This window comes from Etheostoma spectabile, unplaced genomic scaffold, assembly GCF_008692095.1.
Source record: "Etheostoma spectabile isolate EspeVRDwgs_2016 unplaced genomic scaffold, UIUC_Espe_1.0 scaffold00008520, whole genome shotgun sequence".
NCBI classification, from domain to species: domain Eukaryota; kingdom Metazoa; phylum Chordata; class Actinopteri; order Perciformes; family Percidae; genus Etheostoma; species Etheostoma spectabile.
In genome coordinates, this window is record NW_022603601.1 from 28,557 (window position 1) to 52,500 (window position 23,944).

The window sequence follows — 23,944 nt, forward strand, 5'->3', positions numbered from 1 at the left end:
ACCTGCTCTATCTGTAAATTATAGAGAGGTCTAGACCTGCTCTATCTGTAAATTATAGAGAGGTCTAGACCTGCTCTATCTGTAAATTATAGAGCGGTCTAGACCTGCTCTATCTGTAAATTATAGAGTGGTCTAGACCTGCTCTACCTGTAAATTATAGAGTGGTCTAGACCTGCTCTATCTGTAAATTATAGAGCGGTCTAGACCTGCTCTATCTGTAAATTATAGAGAGGTCTAGACCTGCTCTATCTGTAAATTATAGAGCGGTCTAGACCTGCTCTATCTGTAAATTATAGAGTGGTCTAGACCTGCTCTATCTGTAAATTATAGAGCGGTCTAGACCTGCTCTATCTGTAAATTATAGAGAGGTCTAGACCTGCTCTATCTGTAAATTATAGAGAGGTCTAGACCTGCTCTACCTGTAAATTATAGAGAGGTCTAGACCTGCTCTATCTGTAAATTATAGAGAGGTCTAGACCTGCTCTATCTGTAAATTATAGAGAGGTCTAGACCTGCTCTATCTGTAAATTATAGAGTGGTCTAGAACTGCTCTATCTGTAAATTATAGAGAGGTCTAGACCTGCTCTACCTGTAAATTATAGAGCGGTCTAGACCTGCTCTATCGGTGAAGTGTCTCAATATAACTCTTGTTATGAATTGATACTATAAATAAGATTGCATTGCATTGTGGGATACTGATGCCGGCATAGTGTCCAGTATCACATTATGTAATATTTTACCGGATATATTATGCAACTGACATACTATTGGTTGTAATACTAGACATACTAAGCAGCTCACAGACTGTTTTAGCTACCAGGTCACATGCTAGTGGGGGGGTAACATGTTTAGCAAGCTTAACTACTCTAGCTCTGTTTCATCCACTCGTTTTATCTGAATTAATTGATATTGATGAAAAATGCTTTTTGTTAACAGTAAATTTTGATGAATTTGATGAATGTCGACTCAAAGGAAACGCGTTGGTCTGTTCAGATTTGATCTTCTTTATCTTCTCTTTATCTTCTCCTGTGAGAAACGCTGATGGAACCTGATCTGCTGAAGAAATAAGGATTATTAAGTTTTACGTCATTTTATGATTGCAACCCGCTGCAAAACGCAGAAGAAGAAGTTGTAGTTAATGTCCCCCAGTATGTCCTCTCTGTCTCACACATGGGGGGGGGGCAACAAAAACAGATGGAAGTGGACGGACAAGGAGACGATAGACTTTCTGGATTTATCACAATCTCACGAAGGAAATGTCCAACAAAGGTTAGGACAATCCGTGGGACGTCCTGGGAGACAATGGAAGACGCTCAGACAGAGAGACATGTCTCAAAAAGAGTCTTGCAGCAGTGCCGGGGGGGACAATAAAAGACAAGCTGCATCTGCATCGTCATAGCGTCGTTGTTTTCTTATTATAGCTCGATATGTCTCTATGAGCTGGAACATGAACTCTATGGAGCCTGTCCCATAGGGATCATGTGATGTTGTCTCATAGGGATCATGTGATGTTGTCCCATAGGGATCATGTGATGTTGTCTCATAGGGATCATGTGATGTTGTCCCATAGGGATCATGTGATGTTGTCTCATAGGGATCATGTGATGTTGTCCCATAGTGATCATGTGATGTTGTCCCATAGTGATCATGTGATGATGTCCCATAGTGATCATGTGATGTTGTCCCATAGTGATCATGTGATGTTGTCCCATAGGGATCATGTGATGTTGTCCCATAGTGATCATGTGATGTTGTCCCATAGTGATCATGTGATGTTGTCCCATAGGGATCATGTGATGTTGTCCCATAGGGATCATGTGATGTTGTCCCATAGGGATCATGTGATGTTGTCCCATAGTGATCATGTGATGTTGTCCTATAGGGATCATTTGATGTTGTCTCATAAGGATCATGTGATGTTGTCTCATAGTGATCATGTGATGTTGTCCCATAGGGATCATGTGATGTGATGTTGTCCCATAGGGATCATGTGATGTTGTCTCATAGTGATCATGTGATGTTGTCCCATAGGGATCATGTGATGTGATGTTGTCTCATAGGGATCATGTGATGTTGTCTCATAGGGATCATGTGATGTTGTCTCATAGTGATCATGTGATGTTGTCCCATAGGGATCATGTGATGTTGTCCCATAGGGATCATGTGATGTTGTCCCATAGGGATCATGTGATGTTGATCATGTGATGTTGTCCCATAGGGATCATGTGATGTTGTCCCATAGGGATCATGTGATGTTGTCCCATAGTGATCATGTGATGTTGTCCCATAGGGATCATGTGATGTTGTCCCATAGGGATCATGTGATGTTGTCCCATAGGGATCATGTGATGTTGTCCCATAGGGATCATGTGATGTTGTCCCATAGGGATCATGTGATGTTGTCCCATAGGGATCATGTGATGTTGTCTCATAGGGATCATGTGATGTTGTCCCATAGGGATCATGTGATGTTGTCCCATAGGGATCATGTGATGTTGTCCCATAGGGATCATGTGATGTTGTCCCATAGGGATCATGTGATGTTGTCCCATAGGGATCATGTGATGTTGTCCCATAGGGATCATGTGATGTTGTCTCATAGGGATCATGTGATGTTGTCCCATAGGGATCATGTGATGTTGTCCCATAGGGATCATGTGATGTTGTCCCATAGGGATCATGTGATGTTGTCCCATAGGGATCATGTGATGTTGTCCCATAGGGATCATGTGATGTTGTCCCATAGGGATCATGTGATGTTGTCCCATAGGGATCATGTGATGTAAAAATAATACCAACTGGTCCTTTAAAGTCTTATTTTGTAATGGAGGAGTTGGGTCTGATGTGTTTGGTCAAACAGTCAGTGTGTTTGTTTGTTGGGGTGGGGTGGGTGGCATCATTCACTTCTGATCAGGTTACAGTGTGACGCATACACACACACGCACACAGACAATAACACACACACACACACACACACACACACACTGATATATACACTGAGGAAAATAAGTATTTGAACACCCTGCTATTTTGCAAGTTCTCCCATTTAGAAATTATGGAGGGTCTGATGTCCTCGTAGGTGCATGTCCACTGTGAGAGACATGTCCACTGTGAGAGACATGTCCACTGTGAGAGACATGTCCACTGTGAGAGACACGTCCACTGTGAGAGACACGTCCACTGTGAGAGACATGTCCACTGTGAAAGACATGTCCACTGTGAGAGACATAATCTAAAAAAACATCCAGAAATCACAACGTATGATTTATTAACTATTTATTTGTATGATACAGCTGTAAATAAGTATTTGAACAGCTGAGAAGATCCATGTTAATATCTGGTCCAGCAGCCTTTGGTTCCAACGGTTCCTGTAGTCCTTTACCAGGTCTGACACCCTGCAGAAGGGATTCTGGCCGCCCCTCCACACAGATCTTCTCCAGACCAGTCAGGTTTCTGGGCTCCCTCCAAAGATTCTCTATTGGGTTTAGGTCTGGAGACTGGCTAGGCCCCCCCAGAACCTTGATCTGGTTCTTCCAGAGCCCCCCTTGGTTCTCCTGGCTGTGGTCTTCGGGTCTTTGTCATGTTGGAAGACCTCGACCCATCTTCAATGCTCTAACTGAGGGAAGGAGGTTGGTCCCCAAAATCTCCCAGTCCATGGCCCCGGTCCTCCTCTCCTTAATACAGTGCAGTCCCCCTGTCCCATGTGCAGAACCCCCCCCAAAGCATGATGCTACCCCCCCATGCTCCACAGTAGGGATGGTGGTCTTGGGATGGTCCTCATCATTCTTCTTCCTCCAAACACGGTTAGTGGAATTAGGACCAAAAAGTTCTATTCTGGTCTCATCAGACCACATGACCTCCTCCCATGACTCCTCTGGATCCTCCAGATGGTCGTTGGCAGACTTAAGACGGGCCTGGACCTGGTCTGGTTTAAGCAGGGGAACCTTCCGGGCCATGCAGGATTTAAACCATGACGTCTTAGTGTATTACCAACAGTAACCTTGGAAACGGTGGTCCCAGGTCTTTCCAGGTCCTGGACCAGCTCCTCCCGTGTAGTTCTGGTCTGGTTTCTCACCTTTCTTAGGATCACTGAGACCCCCCGAGGTGAGATCCTGCATGGAGCCCCAGTCCGAGGGAGACTGACAGTCATGTTTAGCTTCTTCCATTTTCTAATGATGTCTCCAACAGTGGACCTGTCTTCACCAAGCTGCTTGGACATGTCCCCGTAGTCCTGTCCAGCCTTGTGGAGGGGGACAGTTTAGTCTCTAGTGTCTTTGGACAGGTCTCTGGTCTTGGCCATGTTAGTAGTTGGATTCTTACTGATTGGATGGGGGGGACAGGTGTCTTTATGCAGCTAACGTCCTCAAACAGGTGCATCTAATTTAGGATAATAAATGGAGGGGGGGGGGACATTTTGAAGACAGACTAACAGGTCTTTGAGGGACATTATGAAGACAGACTAACAGGTCTTTGAGGGACATTATGAAGACAGACTAACAGGTCTTTGAGGGACATTATGAAGACAGACTAACAGGTCTTTGAGGGACATTATGAAGACAGACTAACAGGTCTTTGAGGGACATTATGAAGACAGACTAACAGGTCTTTGAGGGACAGAATTCTAGCTGATAGACAGGTGTTCAAATACTTATTTACAGCTGTATCATACAAATAAATAGTTAATAAATCCTACATTGGGATTTCTGGATGTTTTTTAGATTATGTCTCTTACAGTGGACATGTCTCTCACAGTGGACATGTCTCTCCCAGTGGACATGTCTCTCACAGTGGACATGTCTCTCACAGTGGACATGTCTCTCACAGTGGACATGCACCTACGAGGACATACGACCCTCCATGATTTCTAAGTGGGAGAACTTGTTAAATAGCAGCGTGTTAAATACTTATTTTACTCACTGTATACATATATGGATACATAAATACATATCTACATCTATATCTACATGTGTGTATATATCTATCTATCTATAGATAGATAGATATATAGATATATACTGTATATATATATAGAGATAGATATATATATATATATATACATACACATATATAGACATACAGACAAACAAACTCAGACACACTCCATGTTATATAACCTCCACCTGTCGGAGGAAATACATGTGACGTAGAAACACAGCTGTGTGTGTGTGTGTGTGTGTGTGTGTGTGTGTGTGTGTGTGTGTGTGTGTGTGTGTGTGTGTGTGTGTGTGTGTGTGTGTGTGTGTGTGTGTGTGTGTGTGTGTGTGTGTGTGTGTGTGTATCCTCTCTCCTCAGATCTGTTTTTATTTCAGAGTGCTTCAGCTCACTGCTTTATTTGTAGTTCTGTATTTCCTCCGACATGTTTGTAGTTCTTGTAGTTGTAACAGGAAGTGTTTTTGTGTGTGTTACAGGAATTACGTGTGTGGGGTGTTACAGGAAGGGTGGGGGTGTAACAGGAAGTGTGTTTGTGTAAGAGGAAGTGTGTTTGTGTAACAGGAAGTGTGCTTGTGTAACAGGAAGTGTGCTTGTGTAACAGGAAGTGTGTTTGTGTAACAGGAAGTGTGTTTGTGTAAGAGGAAGTGTGTTTGTGTAACAGGAAGTGTGTTTGTGTAACAGGAAGTGTGTTTGTGTAACAGGAAGTGTGCTTGTGTAACAGGAAGTGTGTTTGTGTAACAGGAAGTGTGCTTGTGTAACAGGAAGTGTGCGTCTGGTCAGTGCGAGCTGTGGCAGTCAGAACGTCTGGGCCGTGGACGCTCGAGGAATCGTTTACTTCAGAGTCGGAACCCAGCCTCTGAATCCCAGCATGATGCTGCCGGCCTGGATCCACATCGACCCCCCCGAACAGGTAACACTCCCTGAACAGGTAACACCCCCAAGACCCCCCCAAACAAGTAACACTCCCTGAACAGGTAACACCCCCAAGACCCCCCCGAACAAGTAACACTCCCTGAACAGGTAACACCCCAAGACCCCCCTGAACAAGTAACACCCCCTGAACAGGTAATTCCCCCAAGACCCCCACCTCCGTGGATGTGTCCCCTGCCCTCCCTCTTTAGGAGACAGGAAGTGACCATGTGACTTTAGCTCTAGTCTGTGTGTGAGCGTTCCACTATGCCATCATGTCTCTGCAGCCAATGGGAGTGCAGCTGGTGAGCGTTCAGACGAGTCCCAACGACCGTCTCCTCTGGGCGTTGGACAACCGAGGAAGTGTCTTCGTCCGGACCGGACTCAGTGACGAGATGCCTGTAGGGACAGACTGGGAGCTGGTCCCAGGTACCTGTGTGTGTGTGTGTGTGTGTGTGTGTGTGTGTGTGTGTGTGTCTCTCTCTGCACACCTGTCTGTCTCATATATATATATATATACAGTGAGTAAAATAAGTATTTAACACGCTGCTATTTAACAAGTTCTCCCACTTAATTCAATTCATTTCAATTTTATTTATAGTATCAATTCATAACAAGAATTATCTCAAGACACTTTACAGATAGACCAGGTCTAGACCACACTCCGGAATTTACAAGGACCCAACAGTTCTAGTTTCCTCCAGAGCAAGCAACAGTGCGACAGTGGCGAGGAAAAACTTCCTTTTAGGCAGAAACCTCGGTCAGACCCAGACCCAGACCCAGACCCAGGCTCTTGGTAGGCGGAGTCTGACGGGCCGGTTGGGGTTAGAATGAAGAGTGGCAATAACAAAAATAGAAAAAATTAGTAGTTTGTAGCAGTTCTTTGTGGTAGTTCATGGCATAGCAGGACGCTGTGGGCATTACAAGGTACAGCAGGACGTAGCAGGACGTAGCAGGGCGTAGCAGGACGTAGCAGGACGTAGCAGGACGTAGCAGGACGTAGCAGGGCACCACAGTGTAGCAGTTGAACATGGCATCACAGAACGTGTAGCGGGACCATGGCAATAGCTGCTACCCTGATTTCGGAGCCTCTCTGATCCAAGGGAACATGCTGGGGAAAAAAGAACATAAGGACTCCGGGGAATGACTCCCCAGAAATAGGTTAGTAACAAGCATTTCTGGGACATGGATGCACATAAATGAAAAGATGGAAAGATAGAGGAGAGAGGAGCTCAGTGTATCAAAATAAGTCCCCAGCTGTCTAAAACTATTACAACAAAACCAAGAGAGACGAGGTAAAGAGAGCTCCAGCCCGGCCGGGCCAGAACTCTCCCCAACCGGATCGGGCTGTATGCCAAGTCTCCCTTTGGTTCTATTATATTCTTGATTATATGTTAGATAAATCTGAAAACTATGTGGCTAGCTACTACTCCCTAACAATATTCGATTCTATGCCCTAACTAGTGTATCAAAATAAGTCCCCAGCTGTCTAAAACTATTACAACAAAACCAAGAGAGACGAGGTAAAGAGAGCTCCAGCCCGGTCGGGCTAGAACTCTCCCCAACCGGATCGGGCTGTATGCCAAGTCTCCCTTTAGTTATATTATATGAAACTATGTGACTAACTACTACTCCCTAACAATATTCAATTCTATGCCCTAACTATAAGCTTTATCAAAAAGGAAAGTCTTAAGCCTACTCTTAAATGTGGAGACGGTGTCTGCCTCCCGGACCCAAACTGGAACCTGGTTCCACAGGAGAGGAGCTTGATAGCTGAACGCTCTGGCTCCTGTTCTATTTTTAGAGACTCTAGGAACCACCAGTAACCCTGCATTCTGGGAGCGTAGTTCTCTCCTAGGGTTGTAAGGTACTATGAGCTCTTTAAGATAAGATGGAGCCTGACCATAAAGAGCTTTGTAGGTGAGAAGAAGGATTTTAAATTCTATTCTAAATTTTACAGGAAGCCAATGCAGAGAAGCTAAAACAGGAGAAACGTGATCTCTTTTCCTGGTTCCTGTCAGAACCCGTGCCGCAGCATTCTGGATCAGCTGTAGAGTCTTTATGGATTTTTTCGAGCAGCCTGATAACAGAGAATTGCAGTAATCCAACCTAGAAGTAACAAATGCATGGACTAGTTTTTCTGCATCATTTTTAGACAGGATATTCCTGATTTTTGCAATATTACGTAGGTGAAAAAAGGCGATCCTTGAAATTTGCTTTAAGTGGGAATTAAAGGACATGTCCTGATCAAAGATGACTCCAAGATTCTTCACTGTGGTGCTGGAGGCCAGGGTGGTGCTGGAGGCCAGGGTGGTGCTGGGGGCCAGGGTGATGCTGGGGGCCAGGGTGGTGCTGGGGGCCAGGGTGATGCCATCCAGAGTAACTATATCTTTGGATAGTGCGTCACGAAGGTGCTTGGGTCCGAGAGCAATAACTTCAGTTTTATCGGAGTTTAACATTAGAAAATTACAGGTCATCCAGGTTTTAATATCTTGAAGGCACGTTTGAAGTTTAGCTAACTGATTAGTTTCATCCGGCTTGATTGAAAGATATAATTGAGTATCATCTGCATAACAATGAAAGTTTATGGAGTGTTTCCTAATAATACTGCCTAAAGGAAGCATATATAAAGTGAACAGGATTGGACCGAGCACAGATCCTTGTGGGACTCCATGACTAACGTTGGCGTGCACAGAGGATTCATCGTTAACATAACAAACTGAGATCGATCTGATAAATAAGACTTAAACCAGCTTAGAGCAGTCCCTTTAATGCCAATTAAATGTTCCAATCTCTGTAATAAGATATAATGGTCAATGGTATCAAATGCAGCGCTAAGATCTAATAACACAAGTACAGAGATAAGTCCTTTGTCTGAAGCAATTAGGAGGTCATTAGTAATTTTCACAAGTGCTGTCTCTGTGCTATGATGAACTCTAAATCCTGACTGAAAATCCTCAAATAAGCTGTTGCTATGCAGAAAGTCGCACAGCTGTTTGGCGACTGCTTAGAAATCATGGAGGGTCTGATGTCCTCGTAGGACCATGTCCACTGTGAGAGACATGTCCACTGTGAGAGACATGTCCACTGTGAGAGACATGTCCACTGGGAGAGACATGTCCACTGTGAGAGACATGTCCACTGGGAGAGACATGTCCACTGTGTGAGACATAATCTAAAAAAACATCCAGAAATCACAATGTAGGATTTATTAACTATTTATTTGTATGATACAGCTGTAAATAAGTATTTGAACACCTGTCTATCAGATAGAATTCTGTCCCTCGAAGACCTGTTAGTCTGTCTTCATAATGTCCCTCAAAGACCTGTTAGTCTGTCTTCAAAATGTCCCCCCCCCTCCATTTATTATCCTAAATTAGATGCACCTGTTTGAGGACGTTAGCTGCATAAAGACACCTGTCCCCCCCATCCAATCAGTAAGAATCCAACTACTAACATGGCCAAGACCAGAGACCTGTCCAAAGACACTAGAGACTAAACTGTCCCCCTCCACAAGGCTGGACAGGACTACGGGGACATGTCCAAGCAGCTTGGTGAAGACAGGTCCACTGTTGGAGACATCATTAGAAAATGGAAGAAGCTAAACATGACGGTCAGTCTCCCTCGGACTGGGGCTCCATGCAGGATCTCACCTTGGGGGGTCTCCATGATCCTAAGAAAGGTGAGAAACCAGACCAGAACTACACGGGAGGAGCTGGTCCAGGACCTGGAAAGACCTGGGACCACCGTTTCCAAGGTTACTGTTGGTACTACACTAAGACGTCATGGTTTGAAATCCTGCATGGCCCGGAAGGTTCCCCTGCTTAAACCAGACCAGGTCCAGGCCCGTCTTAAGTCTGCCAACGACCATCTGGAGGATCCAGAGGAGGGTTAAGTAAACCCAATAGAGAATCTTTGGAGGGAGCCCAGAAACCTGACTGGTCTAGAGAAGGTCTGTGTGGAGGGGGGGGCCAGAATCCCTTCTGCAGGGTGTCAGACCTGGTGCAGGACTACAGGAACCGTTGGAAACAAAGGCTGCTGGACCAGATATTAACATGGATCTTCTCAGGTGTTAAATACTTATTTACAGCTGTATCATACTAATAAATAGTTAATAAATCATACATTGTGATTTCTGGATGTTTTTTAGATTATGTCTCTCCCAGTGGACATGTCTCTCCCAGTGGACATGTCTCTCCCAGTGGACATGTCTCTCCCAGTGGACATGTCTCTCACAGTGGAAATGTCTCTCACAGTGGACATGTCTCTCACAGTGGACATGGTCCTACGAGGACATCAGACCCTCCATGATTTCTAAATGGGAGAACTTGTTAAATAGCAGCGTGTTAAATACTTATTATACTCACTGTATACAGTACAGGCCAAAAGTTTCCCAGCTGCTGGGTGCTATCAGCTGCTCTCTGATCTCAGCTGCTGGAACTCGTGATTTCTGAGGCTGGGGACTCAGAGGAACCTATCCTCAGCAGCAGAGGGGACTCTGGGTCTTCCTTTCCTGGGGGGTCCTCATGTGAGCCAGTTTCGTTGTAGCCCTTGATGGTTTTTGCGACTCCACTTGGGGACACATTCAAAGTTTTCACCATTTTCCGGACCGACTGCCCTCCATTTCGTAACGATGACCTCGTTTCTCTTCTCTTAGCTGATTGGTTCTCGCCATAATATGAATTCTACCAGTCGTCCAAAAGGCTGTTGGCCATAGATGGCAAAAGTACTCACTTTCCGTACTTAAGTAGAAGTACAGATACTTATTTTAAAAAAATAGTCTGGTAAAAGTGGAAGTACTGATTAAACTTCTTTACTCAAGTAAAAGTAACAAAGTACAGGCTTGGAAATGTACTTAAAGTATAAAAGTAAAAGTAGCCTTGCGAATGACAACCATTTTTTATGCAAAGCTCCCTGGAGCAGACAGATGTTCCTAGAGAGCACGCTGAGGAATTTCAGTGGACTAAATTTCTACATGTTAAATGTATGCCTGCCAACAGGCCTAAAACATCACATATATGATTTTTATGACAGAAACTCCAGGTTAATATGATTCTAACTCATTAGCAAGGTATTAATTCAGTTGGGATTCTGTGAGGATTCTCAGATCCAGCACGTTCCTCAGCTCGTTGGCCAGGAGTCCTTGATGCCTACTGTCTCAAACATCTCTCTCAGATAAGGCCGAGGATGATGGGAATGTCTTGCCTATTACAGTGTCTGAAGTTCGATTTAAAAAAAAAAAAAAAAAAAAACTCATGCAAATAAAGCTGGTGAAAGCTTTAAAAACGTGTAACCTAGCTAACAGGTGAAGAACACACCAAAACCACTAGCTAACAGGTGAAGAACACACCAAAACCACTAGCTAACAGGTGAAGAACCAAAACCACTAGCTAACAGGTGAAGAACACACCAAAACCACTAGCTAACAGGTGAAGAACACACCAAAACCACTAGCTAACAGGTGAAGAACACACCAAAACCACTAGCTAACAGGTGAAGAACACACCAAAACCACTAGCTAACAGGTGAAGAACCAAAACCACTAGCTAACAGGTGAAGAACACACCAAAACCACTAGCTAACAGGTGAAGAACACACCAAAACCACTAGCTAACAGGTGAAGAACACACCAAAACCACTAGCTAACAGGTGAAGAACACACCAAAACCACTAGCTAACAGGTGAAGAACCAAAACCACTAGCTAACAGGTGAAGAACACACCAAAACCACTAGCTAACAGGTGAAGAACACACCAAAACCACTAGCTAACAGGTGAAGAACACACCAAAACCACTAGCTAACAGGTGAAGAACCAAAACCACTAGCTAACAGGTGAAGAACACACCAAAACCACTAGCTAACAGGTGAAGAACACACCAAAACCACTAGCTAACAGGTGAAGAACCAAAACCACTAGCTAATAGGTGAAGAACCAAAACCACTAGCTAACAGGTGAAGAACACACCAAAACCACTAGCTAACAGGTGAAGAACACACCAAAACCACTAGCTAACAGGTGAAGAACCAAAACCACTAGCTAATAGGTGAAGAACCAAAACCACTAGCTAACAGGTGAAGAACCAAAACCACTAGCTAATAGGTGAAGAACCAAAACCACTATCTAACAGGTGAAGAACACACCAAAACCACTAGCTAACAGGTGAAGAACACACCAAAACCACTAGCTAACAGGTGAAGAACCAAAACCACTAACAGGTGAAGAACACACCAAAACCACTAGCTAACAGGTGAAGAACACACCAAAACCACTAGCTAACAGGTGAAAAACACTTCAAAACCACTAGCTAATAGGTGAAGAACACACCAAAACCACTAGCTAACAGGTGAAGAACACACCAAAACCACTAGCTAACAGGTGAAGAACCAAAACCACTAGCTAACAGGTAAAGAACCAAAACCACTAGCTAATAGGTGAAGAACCAAAACCACTAGCTAACAGGTGAAGAACCAAAACCACTAGCTAACAGGTGAAGAACCAAAACCACTAGCTAACAGGTGAAGAACCAAAACCACTAGCTAACAGGTGAAGAACCAAAACCACTAGCTAACAGGTGAAGAACCAAAACCACTAGCTAACAGGTGAAGAACCAAAACCACTAGCTAACAGGTGAAGAACACACCAAAACCACTAGCTAACAGGTGAAGAACCAAAACCACTAGCTAACAGGTGAAGAACACACCAAAACCACTAGCTAACAGGTGAAGAACCAAAACCACTAGCTAACAGGTGAAGAACCAAAACCACTAGCTAACAGGTGAAGAACCAAAACCACTAGCTAACAGGTGAAGAACCAAAACCACTAGCTAACAGGTGAAGAACACACCAAAACCACTAGCTAACAGGTGAAGAACCAAAACCACTAGCTAACTTACTTAAAATGTGAAGAACTATAGACCAATACAACAGGCTTAAGTGAACTGACAACATGAGTTCTATGACTTCCAGTTCTCAAAGAGGAACACACGCAATCTCAGCTGGTTATCCTCCAGACAGCTAGTCCCTTTTTCCTTTCTCTCACTTATTTTCCGAGTGGCGTGCGCACCCCCCTGCGGTGTGAGGCGCGTGTCCGCGCTACTCCGACATGACCTCTTGTACAAAACTAAAGTAACGAGCCAATTTTGTAAAATGTAAGGAGTAGAAAGTACCAATATTTGTGTTTAAAATTAAGGAGTAGAAGTAAAAAGTTGCCACAAAAATAAATAGTAAAGTAAAAATATTAGAAAAATCTACTTGAGTACAGTAACAAAGTATTTTTACTTTATTTCCCATCTCTGCTGTTGAATGTGTATCAACCTGACTTCTGATGGTCCCAGCTCCATAAACAAGGAAGAAACTCCACTCATGAACCCTGACCAGGCCCACCTGGGGGGGGGGAGGACCATTTCAGGGACTACCTCATGGAGCTCATTGGGAGAACACCAGGGGGGGGGGGGGGGGGGCTACTGTGAAGAAACTAAAACATAAGACGTGTTTTCAGTTATTTCCCAGTTTTTTGTTAAGTCCATAATTCTACACGTGTTCATTCTAAGTTCTGATGCTTCAGTGATGATCTACAATGGAAATACTTATTAAAATAAAGAAAATGCATTGAATGAGAAGGCAGGTCCAAACTATACATACATATATTAATATGTAATTAATGCGTGTGTTCCAGGGTTAGCCGTGAGTCAGCTGGTCCTCAGCTCCCGGACGGTTTGGGTGCGGTGTGCCAACGGAGAAGTGGCTCGGCGTTACGGCGTCTCGGACCGGAACCCTGCCGGGGACTACTGGAAGAAGATCCCTGGAAACACCAACTGGCTGACTGGTGAGGCTGGTTCTGACTAGTGAGACTGGTTCAGACTGCTCAGACTGGTTTATACTGGTATGACTGGTTCATACTGCTCTGACTGGTTCATACTGCTCTGACTAGTTCTGACTGTTCAAACTGGTCAGACTGGTTCTGACTGTTCAGAGTGGTTCATACTGGTCAGACTGGGTCTGCCTGGTTCTGAGTGGTCTGCCTGGTTCTGAGTGGTCTGACTGATTCTGTCAGTCTCATAATGATTTGATATTTTCAACCTCTAGTTTCAATTCGTCTTCTTCTTCAGCACAGCATGATGTTCTTCTAGTAAACAATGCCTCCTTTAATGTTAAAATAGCAGATAAAGTAGGAAATGCTTTAGGACCTGTCAATCAGGACAGAGGTTTAGCAATGCTAAGCTAACCATGCTAACACTGGGGACATAAACATAGTCTTTAACTTTGGTTTAGTGTTAATAAAGGTTTTCCGCCATGTTGACAATTGTGACAAGCAAGTTGTTGTGATTGCCTCGTGATTTCTCCACTCCGAACCTTGTTTGTCCCACGTGTCCGACAGCCCCTGAATGCACCGTGTCTCTGTGTCTGCAGTGACTGCGGAGGACGAGCTGTGGGCGGTGACTCCGATTGGCGGGTTGTCCCGTCGCCTGACGAAGCTCCTCCCACAGGCCCCCTGTAGACCCGCCCCATCTGGCCCCGCCCTCAGTGCGGACGACGGCGACGACGAATGGGAACTCATCTGACCCCTGACCTCTACTGGAGAGGCAGTGATGTCACAGTGACACCACTTACTGGTTACTAACTTCCTCAGGAAGCAGGAAGTGCAGGCCGGTGACATGACTTCTTCAAGAACCCAGGTGGCTGCAGGGAAACGAAGTGAACTGAGACTGTTTTATTTCAAACAGGAAGCACTTTACTCTGAAGGGACAAAGAGACTGACTGGTCCGACTGGTCCGACTGGTTCTGACTGGTCCGACTGGTTCTGACTGGTCCGACTGGTTCTGACTGGTTCTGACTGGTCCGACTGGTTCTAACTGGACTGACTATTCTGACTGGTCTGACTATTCTGACTGGTCTGACTGGTTCTGACTGGTCTGACTGGGTCAGACCGTTCTGACTAGTCTGACTGGTTCTGACTGGTCTGACTGGGTCAGACTGGTTTGACTGGGTCAGACCGTTCTGACTAGTCTGACTGGTTCTGACTGGTCTGACTGGTTCTGACTGGTCTGACTGGTCTGACTGGGTCAGACTGGTCTGACTGGTTCTGACTGGTCTGACTGGGTCTGACTGGGTCAGACTGGTCTGACTGGGTCAGACCGTTCTGACTGGTCTGACTGGGTCTGACTGGGTCAGACTGGTCTGACTGGGTCTGACTGGGTCAGACTGGTCTGACTGGGTCAGACCGTTCTGACTGGTCTGACTGGGTCTGACTGGGTCAGACTGGTCTGACTGGGTCAGACCGTTCTGACTAGTCTGACTGGTTCTGACTGGTCTGACTGGGTCAGACTGGTCTGACTGGGTCAGACCGTTCTGACTAGTCTGACTGGTTCTGACTGGTCTGACTGGTCTGACTGGTCTGACTGGGTCAGACTGGTCTGACTGGTTCTGACTGGTCTGACTGGTCTGACTGGTTCAGACTGGTTCTGACTGGTCTGACTGGTTCTGACTGGTCTGACTGGTCTGACTGGGTCAGACTGGTCTGACTGGTCTGACTGGTTCTGGCTGGTCTGACTGGTTCAGACTAGTTCTAGATATGCTAATACATAATAAACCCAGATCAGTCTGGTCCCGAACAATGACTTTAAAGTAGGGCTGCACAATTAATCTAATTTTAATCGCGATCACGATTTGGACTTCCCACGATCAAATTTGCGTGATCGAGCGATTATTTTTTATAAAGCGTCATTTCATAGAACGCTCCGGGTTTTTAGCACAGCCAATCTGCCGCTCCGTACAACCGTCTGATCATGAGCCAATCAGAGTAGTTCCTGCACCGTGCAGCTTAGTCTCTAGATGGAGACAGTCCCAGAGGACAGAGGGAGGACAACTCAACAGATAGCAGTCGGTTATACGTCGGTATCAATAATCTGGGTTAGACTGGGATAATCTGGGTTAGACTGGGAATATCTGGGTTAGACTGGGATAATCTGGGTTAGACTGGGATAATCTGGGTTAGACTGGGAATATCTGGATTAGACTGGGAATATCTGGGTTAGACTGGGAATATCTGAGTTAGACTGGAAATATCTGGGTTATATTGGGATAATCTGGGTTAGACTGGGATAATCTGGGTTAGACTGGGAATATCTGGGTTAATCTGGGTTAGACTGGGTTAGACTGGGAATATCTGGGTTAGACTGGGATAATCTGGGTTAGACTGGGAATATCTGGGTTAGACTGGGAATATCTGGGTTAGACTGGGAATATCTGGGTTAGACTGGGTTAATCTGGGTTAGACTGGGTTAATCTGGGTTAATCTGATTCATGAGAAACCTGTAGAAATGTAAATGTAATAATCTGTTTGCTGAAGAAGAAAATAGTTTAACTTTAAAGAAGATTATAAATAAAACCTGACGGACTCTAACAGACCCTGATGGACTCTAACAGACTCTAACGGTATCTAATAGACCCTGAGGGACTCTAACAGACCCTGAGGGACTCTAACAGACTCTAACGGTATCTAATAGACCCTGAGGGACTCTAACAGACCCTGATGGACTCTAACAGACTCTAACGGTATCTAATAGACCCTGAGGGACTCTAACAGACCCTGATGGACTCTGATGGACTCTAACAGACTCTAACGGTATCTAATAGACCCTGAGGGACTGTAACAGACTCTAACGGTATCTAATAGACCCTAAGGGACTGTAACAGACTAACGGTATCTATTGGCCCCTGACGGACTCTAACAGACCCTGATGGACTCTAACAGACTAACGGTATCTATTGGCCCCTGACGGACTCTAACAGACCCTGATGGACTCTAACAGACTAACGGTATATATTGGCCCCTGACGGACTCTAACAGACCCTGACGGACTCTAACAGACTCTTAACGGTATCTAATGAACCCTGATGGACTCTATTGGCCCCTGACAGACTCTAATGGACCCTGATGGACTCCGACGGATCCCAATGGACTCTGACGGATCCCAATGGACTCTAACAGACGCAGATGACCTCTCACAGACCCGGATGAACTCGAACAGACCGTGACGGACTGTAACGGACCCTGATGGATTCTAACGGACTCTGATGGACTATAACAGACCCTGATGGACTCTGATCGAGAGCTTCAGGTTTAATGTCTGAACTGGATTTATGTTTTAAAGACTCTGTTTTACCATTGACTCTTCCTTGTCATTAGCAGCATCTCCATGGAAAACTGTGCAGATGTAACCTGATGTCAGCTGATTGGTTGGTTGGGCATTTCTGTCGACCAATGACCGCTCAGTGTAAACTAAACACACCTGTTGTGACATTTCATTCATTAACTCAATAAAACCCTCTTTAAACAGCAAGAGACGAGACGTTCAGGGTCCTTGATTTAGATTATAAGACAACCCCAACAACGTAGTGTCCGGGACCCGAGGGGTTAGGGTCGGTTACAACGTAGTGTCTGGGACCCGAGGGGTTAGGGTCGGTTACAACGTAGTGTCCGGGACCCGAGGGGTTAGGGTCGGTTACAACGTAGTGTCTGGGACCCGAGGGGTTAGGGTCGGTTACAACGTAGTGTCTGGGACCCGAGGGGTTAGGGTCGGTTACAACGTAGTGTCTGGGACCCGAGGGGTTAGGGTCAGTTACAACGTAGTGTCTGGGACCCGAGGGGTTAGGGTCGGTTACAACGTAGTGTCCGGGACCCGAGGGGTTAGGGTCGGTTACAACGTAGTGTCTGGGACCCGAGGGGTTAGGGTCGGTTACAACGTAGTGTCCGGGACCCGAGGGGTTAGGGTCAGTTACAACGTAGTGTCTGGGACCGAGGGGTTAGGAGGGGGGGAAATCTATTTACAAACAAAACACTTCAAATGTTTATTAAATTATGTTTATTTGCATTAAGGAAAGAAACTGATTTATTTTACACTTGTATATACACTATGTCGCCTTCACACATTCATAATACTGTTAATGCATTAAATATATATATATATATATATATATATATATATATATATATATATATATATATATATATATATATATACTCTATCTATCTATCTATCTATCTTTATCTCTAGACCCCTTCAGGCTCCTCAGGGTCCTAAAGCCCGTTGGTGCAGCCGACTCATCGTTGTTCAGGTTTTAGTCTTTATTTACATTTCACTGTCCAATCGCAGCAGTCCTACGGTGTGGTTTCCATGGTGACCTGCGAGGTCACTGCCAGCTCTGTGGCTGCAGGAAGTCCGGCAGCGTGCAGATCTGATCCGGGCCGGACCGGGCCAGACAGCGCAGGGCCTGCAGCAGCAGGGGGGGGCGGGGCCAGGCCACTCAGCCAGCTGAACACTCTGTTTCCCAGCAGGCTTTGCCAGCGGCGCGGCTCGTCCTGCAGCTGCCACCGCGTCGCCGGCTCGGGCAGGAAGAGCAGCAGGACGTCGAGGCAGCGCTGGGCGTCGCTGCGCTCGGCGTCCTCGCAGGACCCGAGTCTCTGCAGCGCGGCGTCCAGGGCACCCGGCCGCGCACCGCGCGCCAGCAGCAGCAGCAGGCAGTTGGGGCGCGACAGCTCCACCGCCAGCTGCACCGCCGTCTTCCCGGCGTCCGCCACGTGCGAGCAGCCGCCGCAGCTGTCGAGGTGGTCCGTCAGCGCGTCGGCGCGCTGCAGCGCCGCCAGCATCATGCCGAGCACCGCCACGCGGTCGTACCGCACGGCCACACGGAGGTGCGGCGCTCCGCTGCTGCGGCGGCTGCAGAAGCTGCAGCGCGACGCTCGGAGCGCGCTCACGGAGAACGTGTCCAGCAGGTGGCGGGCGTAGTCCTGGTGGTCGTGCACCAGGGCGTAGAGCAGCGCCTCGGACGGCAGGAAGGCGCGCGGGCGCCCGTCCTCCCAGCTGAAGACTTCCATGCTGCGCATGTCCTCCAGCAGCCAGGCGGGGAGCCGCTCCCGCACGGCGCAGTAGAAGGAGAAGGACGTCTGCTCGCACTGGCGCTGGGACGGGGACGAGGACACATGGTCCAGCGCAGAGGACAGCAGCCACGGCATGGGGCCCGGACACCTGCAGACACAGGGAGGAGTCAATGGATCAACGTGTCCTCCGGGAGGACACGTTGATCCATTGGTTAACCCTTGTGTTGTCTTCCCGTCAACGTGGAAAATCAACACTTATATTGATGCTTGCATTTTAACATTTTTGTCCCTTTTTTCAATGTTTGTCACTTTTTTTTACATTTAACACTACGTAACACTAACTTATTAACTTTAGTTTTACAGTTATTTGAATTTATGGTCAAAAAACCTCATTTATAGAAAATTTTACCTAATGTTTGAGTTAGAAAAGCAGAAATTAGGAATTATTGAGACTAAAATTAAAGGAATGGATGTTGATGATAATCACAGACTGGAATATGTCAACTTTTACTCAACACTATTTATATTAATACCAATACTACTTTATATATACATATACTATATAACAATACTAATACTATTTCAAAATACTTCACTTTGTTTTACAATGCTGTAAAATTGAAAAGACACAAAATTAATGAAAGTAGAGATTTGTACTTGGCAAAGAGCATTTCATTTTATTTTGGGAAATTTAAAAGAGCATTGATGGGGGACAACATGGGGACAATTTGGGGACGACATGAAGAAAAATTGAGGACGACATGAGGACGAATGAGGATGACATTAGGGCGACATGGGGACAAAATGAGGACATGAAGAGAAAATAAAGGATGACATGAGGATTACATGAGGTCATCATGAGGACAACATGAAGATGACGGGGACACAATGAGGACGACATGAAGACAACACGAGGGTTAATATAATTACGTGTTTAGGAAGAGACACTAGAGATGGAAAATGATCAGTTTGATATTTTGTCTGAAATTGTATCTTTAAATATGCAAATGAGGTGTCTAGAACACGAACGTTGGGTGAATTCAGCAGAAATCCACAAACCGTCAGAGTAGGAAAATGAAAGGAGAAATGTTATTAAGATAATAAAGTCTGCAGCGTGTCTCCGTGGAGATCAGCTGATGGACGTTTGGGCTCTGACAACGTTGACGGAACAGTTTTAAGATTAAGATATAGATATAGGATTAGGGCTGTCAAACGATTAACATTTTTTAGTTGATTAATCGCATAGTAATGCTGAGTTAACTCACGATTAATCGCATTTTTAAAATTCTATTTCAAATCCACTCCAATTTAAGTTAAATTATCAAATGTAAAAAGTTGAGATTATCAAATGTAATGACACATTGTCATTCATACCAAATGTACTTAATAAGTAAAAACTAGACCCATTGATCTCAAGGGGGTTTTATTGACTGGCTGTCACTCACTGCATATGTAATCAAGAAGTTACAATTATTGAATGTAAAGTGGAACAAAAAACAATCATTTCTGATGATGTTGACAGTCTGTGGGCAGAACAGAACGTAGACCTTTCAAATTCCCAGTGAGAACTCGGTGAACTCTGAACTCTGAGAGACCAAGTCTCACCTTATTTTGACTGATCCAGATTGGTATCTCTAAACGTTCTACTTAGTTGACCTAAGCCAGCTGCTAAGACACACACGTTTGGTCCCGTTTCTAGATGACAAGGCAGCTCGCTTTCTCTGAACAACATGACCTGAGAGGGACAACTATCTCTCACAAGGTACAGATGTGGCAGGTGTTGCCAAGTATTTCTTGGCAGGACCTGCTAACTTGTTGTAGATACAAGCATGTCTGCACCCCCATTCTAAGGGACACTCATCCTCGCAGAGGACTGGCTCAGCCCTGTAGCGTGTTAGGCAGTCTTCAATGTCATCCTGCTCCTCGTCTGACTCAGAGTCAGAAGCAAATAAGAGAGCTGCCATCTTGTTTGGTGGCTCAGATGAGGGTTCTTCCACTGGTTGCTGTCCATGTATCTCCTCCTTCAGCAGACCAGCAATCCATGCCCACACCTCTGCTCTTCCAGATCTGTGTAGACATTTGAGGTCCTTAAACCTCGGGTCAAGGGCAGTTGAAATCTTCAGCCATGTAAGGTTAGTTTTGTCTTTGCGGCTCGTCATGTCCGCACTGAAGGTTTGCTTGAACTTTAGAACGTATGCTGGATCATCTTCAGAAGTCTCCATCACCCGGGACAGATGGCATAATGCAGGCAACACGACTGAGCAGGATCCAAACTTTCACCTCCAAGGAGTTCTGTAAAGTATCTACAAAATTTTGTACAATTGAAAATTGAATTGAGGGACTAATTCACGTCAAGCTGAAATATGAGCTATGGTTGGGCAGCTAAAGCTGAACTAAGGGGGTATTATGGCCTGGACTGTAACGTAGGCTATGTGCTCCACTAGGCCAGCTTCAGCAGTCTCTCCATACTCGGTCAACATTATGTCAAAATTAGGCTGCAGGTTATTTTTCCTATGGACAGCAAAAGCTGACCGTAGACAACCGGGCTATGGTTCATGGGTCAAGTATCACTAAACTTCTGCTATAAACACTTCTAGGCTACACAAGAGGCATTATATCAGTTATATATATATATATATATATATATATATATATATATATATATATATAATCATTATATTAGGGCATTGACTATGGCCCAGAGGTGAGTGCACACTGGCTGCTCCAAGCAGAGAATATTGTCAGTCTGGTTTATGTAAATGGAGGATTATTACATATCTAGGCCTAAAATGGAATTTGATCAGAAAATAGTACCTGCATGGTTCGAGCAATATCTCCAGTTTCTGAAGTTTCTCCATCTCAGACTTTGTTGGCATGGTAACGTTGGTTTGTTTCTGGGCAAGAACATCTCTCAGTGCTTCCTGATTTCTTTGCACTCGTTTAATCATCTCCAGAGTGGAGTTCCACCTTGTAGGAACGTCCTGAACGAGGGCCTCAGCCTTAAGTCCATGCGCAGCTTGCTGTGTCTGGGGTTCAGCAGTATCAGGTGGGCTATGTTTGAAGTGGCCAACCACTTTGTGACATTTAGCAAGTGCACCGTCAAATGCACTGTTCTGTAGAGACACTGGTACTGAGCGTTGAATACTATGAGCCGGGCACGGCAGGTGTTCGGATGCTAGCTGTTTCGAAGCTGCGACCATATTTCTAGCACTGTCTGTGTTCAGCGTGCTCACTTTCTCTTCAATGTCCCACTGACCCGCCACGTCCATCAAATGACTCGCGCATACGTCAGCCGTATGCCTCTCATCAGTTCTCATCACAGTCAATGCAGCTTCCACTCCTGATCCATGTAATGAGCTGTTACTCAGAGATAGCTAGGACTACCTAGCGATGTCCAATAGTCTCCAGTCAGCGCGACAGAAGCTGTGTTGTCCAGATTCGTAGCTAGTTGTGCCTTCTCTGTGTCACACCACTGGTGTATCCTGGACACGACTGTGGCCCTGGATGGCAACGCGTATCCGGATAACATCAGGGAGACCTTCGTCTTCCACTATATAAACTGGTCTGCATGCGGTGCTATCCACCTAGCTCTAGCTTGGCTCAGTTTACTGGAGGTCGACGTATCCATGGATCTGCTTCTAAAACGGCCGTCCGGTGTAGTTGGTCGTACGTTACCAGAAGCAGAGCGTACGCTGGGATCCGTGTGCCTGGCTTGCAGTGATACCTCAGACCGGATGTACTCGGTGATAACTAGACTCAGCTCCACTAATGCTACATAGAACTTTCGTTTTGTCAAGTGTACTATCTGGCAAAGTTTTAAAAATAAACTTCCCATCCATTATCCCTTCTTTCTCCATAATTCAACGTCTGTGCTGATTCTTTTCCCTCTGGCGGCCCCCCCTCCTATGAGACTGTTCACCAGTGTCGGGCGCCCTGTGCAGATACCTCGATACGGGTCCTTCAAGGGGTCAAAGACAACGTGCGTTGATTGCGACATTTTTTCTTAATCAAATTAATATATGATTGCGTTAACTCGTTATTATCGCGCTAATTTTGACAGCCCTAACATATAAATCTATATATATATAGATATATATAGATATAGAGGATATAAGAGATAAGGGATAGATTTAAGATAGATATAGATATAGGATATATATATTTTAATCCGGTTGCTTGTTCCATGTGTCATGTGTTTGACTATGTGAAGTTGGACAGTATGTTCCTATTTATTTCTGCAGCCTCTTGGCCAGGTCATGTTTGTAAATGAGAAGTGGTTCTCCAACAGTTTACCTGGATAAATAAAGGTTAAATAAAAAATAAAAAATAAAAAAAAATATATATATATATAATTATAACATAATTACCTGTCTGAAGTCAATCCCAAAGACGAAGCAGTCTTGGTGTTTGGGTCCTGCAGTGTCTCGGTCTGTCTGTCCCTCGGTCAAACCCCCGTCCTCAGCTGTGTCTGTCCTTTATACCCCCCTCCCCCTCCCCCGTGTGTGGACGTTTGTTTTTGGAGGGGGGAAGTGGGGGGGGGGGATCGAGTGTCTCGCATAGCGAACATAGCGGCCTCAACTTTAAAAACAACCGGAGACCTCCGTCAGCAGACTCCCAGGCACAGGACTGGTTATTAATGGTGGATATGCTGATTATTAATGATTTATATGCTGGTTATTAATGATTTATATGCTGATTATTAATGATGAATATGCAGATTATTAATGATAGATATGCTGATTATTGGTTAATAATGATGGATATAGACCTAGATATAGGGTTAGGGTCAGGACTACTACAACCACTAGAGGGACCACTAGAAACCTAGATATAGGGTTAGGGTCAGGACTACTACGCCCACTAGAAACCTAGATATAGGGTTAGGGTCAGGACTACTACGCCCACTAGAAACCTAGATATAGGGTTAGGGTCAGGACTACTACGACCACTAGAAACCTAGATATAGGGTTAGGGTCAGGACTACTACGACCACTAGAAACCTAGATATAGGGTTAGGGTCAGGACTACTACGACCACTAGAAACCTAGATATAGGGTTAGGGTCAGGACTACTACGACCACTAGAAACCTAGATATAGGGTTAGGGTCAGGACTACTACGCCCACTAGAAACCTAGATATAGGGTTAGGGTCAGGACTACTACGCCCACTAGAAACCTAGATATAGGGTTAGGGTCAGGACTACTACGCCCACTAGAAACC

General features: G+C 45.3%; 2 protein-coding genes across 2 annotated transcripts in view; one reads left to right on the forward strand and one right to left on the reverse strand.

The window, feature by feature from the left end:
• The window catches only part of tecpr2 (tectonin beta-propeller repeat containing 2), a gene marked incomplete at its 5' end in the record, with an annotated part of 43,138 nt that extends 28,412 nt beyond the window's left edge, over positions 1 to 14,726 (forward strand). The window contains 4 exon segments of the mRNA XM_032508620.1: positions 5,694 to 5,842; positions 6,129 to 6,270; positions 13,519 to 13,668; positions 14,253 to 14,726. Coding sequence (XP_032364511.1) covers positions 5,694 to 5,842; positions 6,129 to 6,270; positions 13,519 to 13,668; positions 14,253 to 14,404 — 593 coding nt within the window.
• Positions 14,727 to 17,886: 3,160 nt separating this feature from the next.
• Positions 17,887 to 23,116, reverse strand: ankrd9 (ankyrin repeat domain 9). Its single transcript, XM_032508621.1, is given in 3 exon segments — positions 17,887 to 18,134; positions 18,136 to 18,871; positions 23,089 to 23,116. Coding segments are annotated over 2 exon segments (822 nt in total). The 5' UTR covers positions 18,859 to 18,871; positions 23,089 to 23,116; the 3' UTR covers positions 17,887 to 18,035.
• Between the last annotated feature and the right edge of the window lie 828 nt (positions 23,117 to 23,944).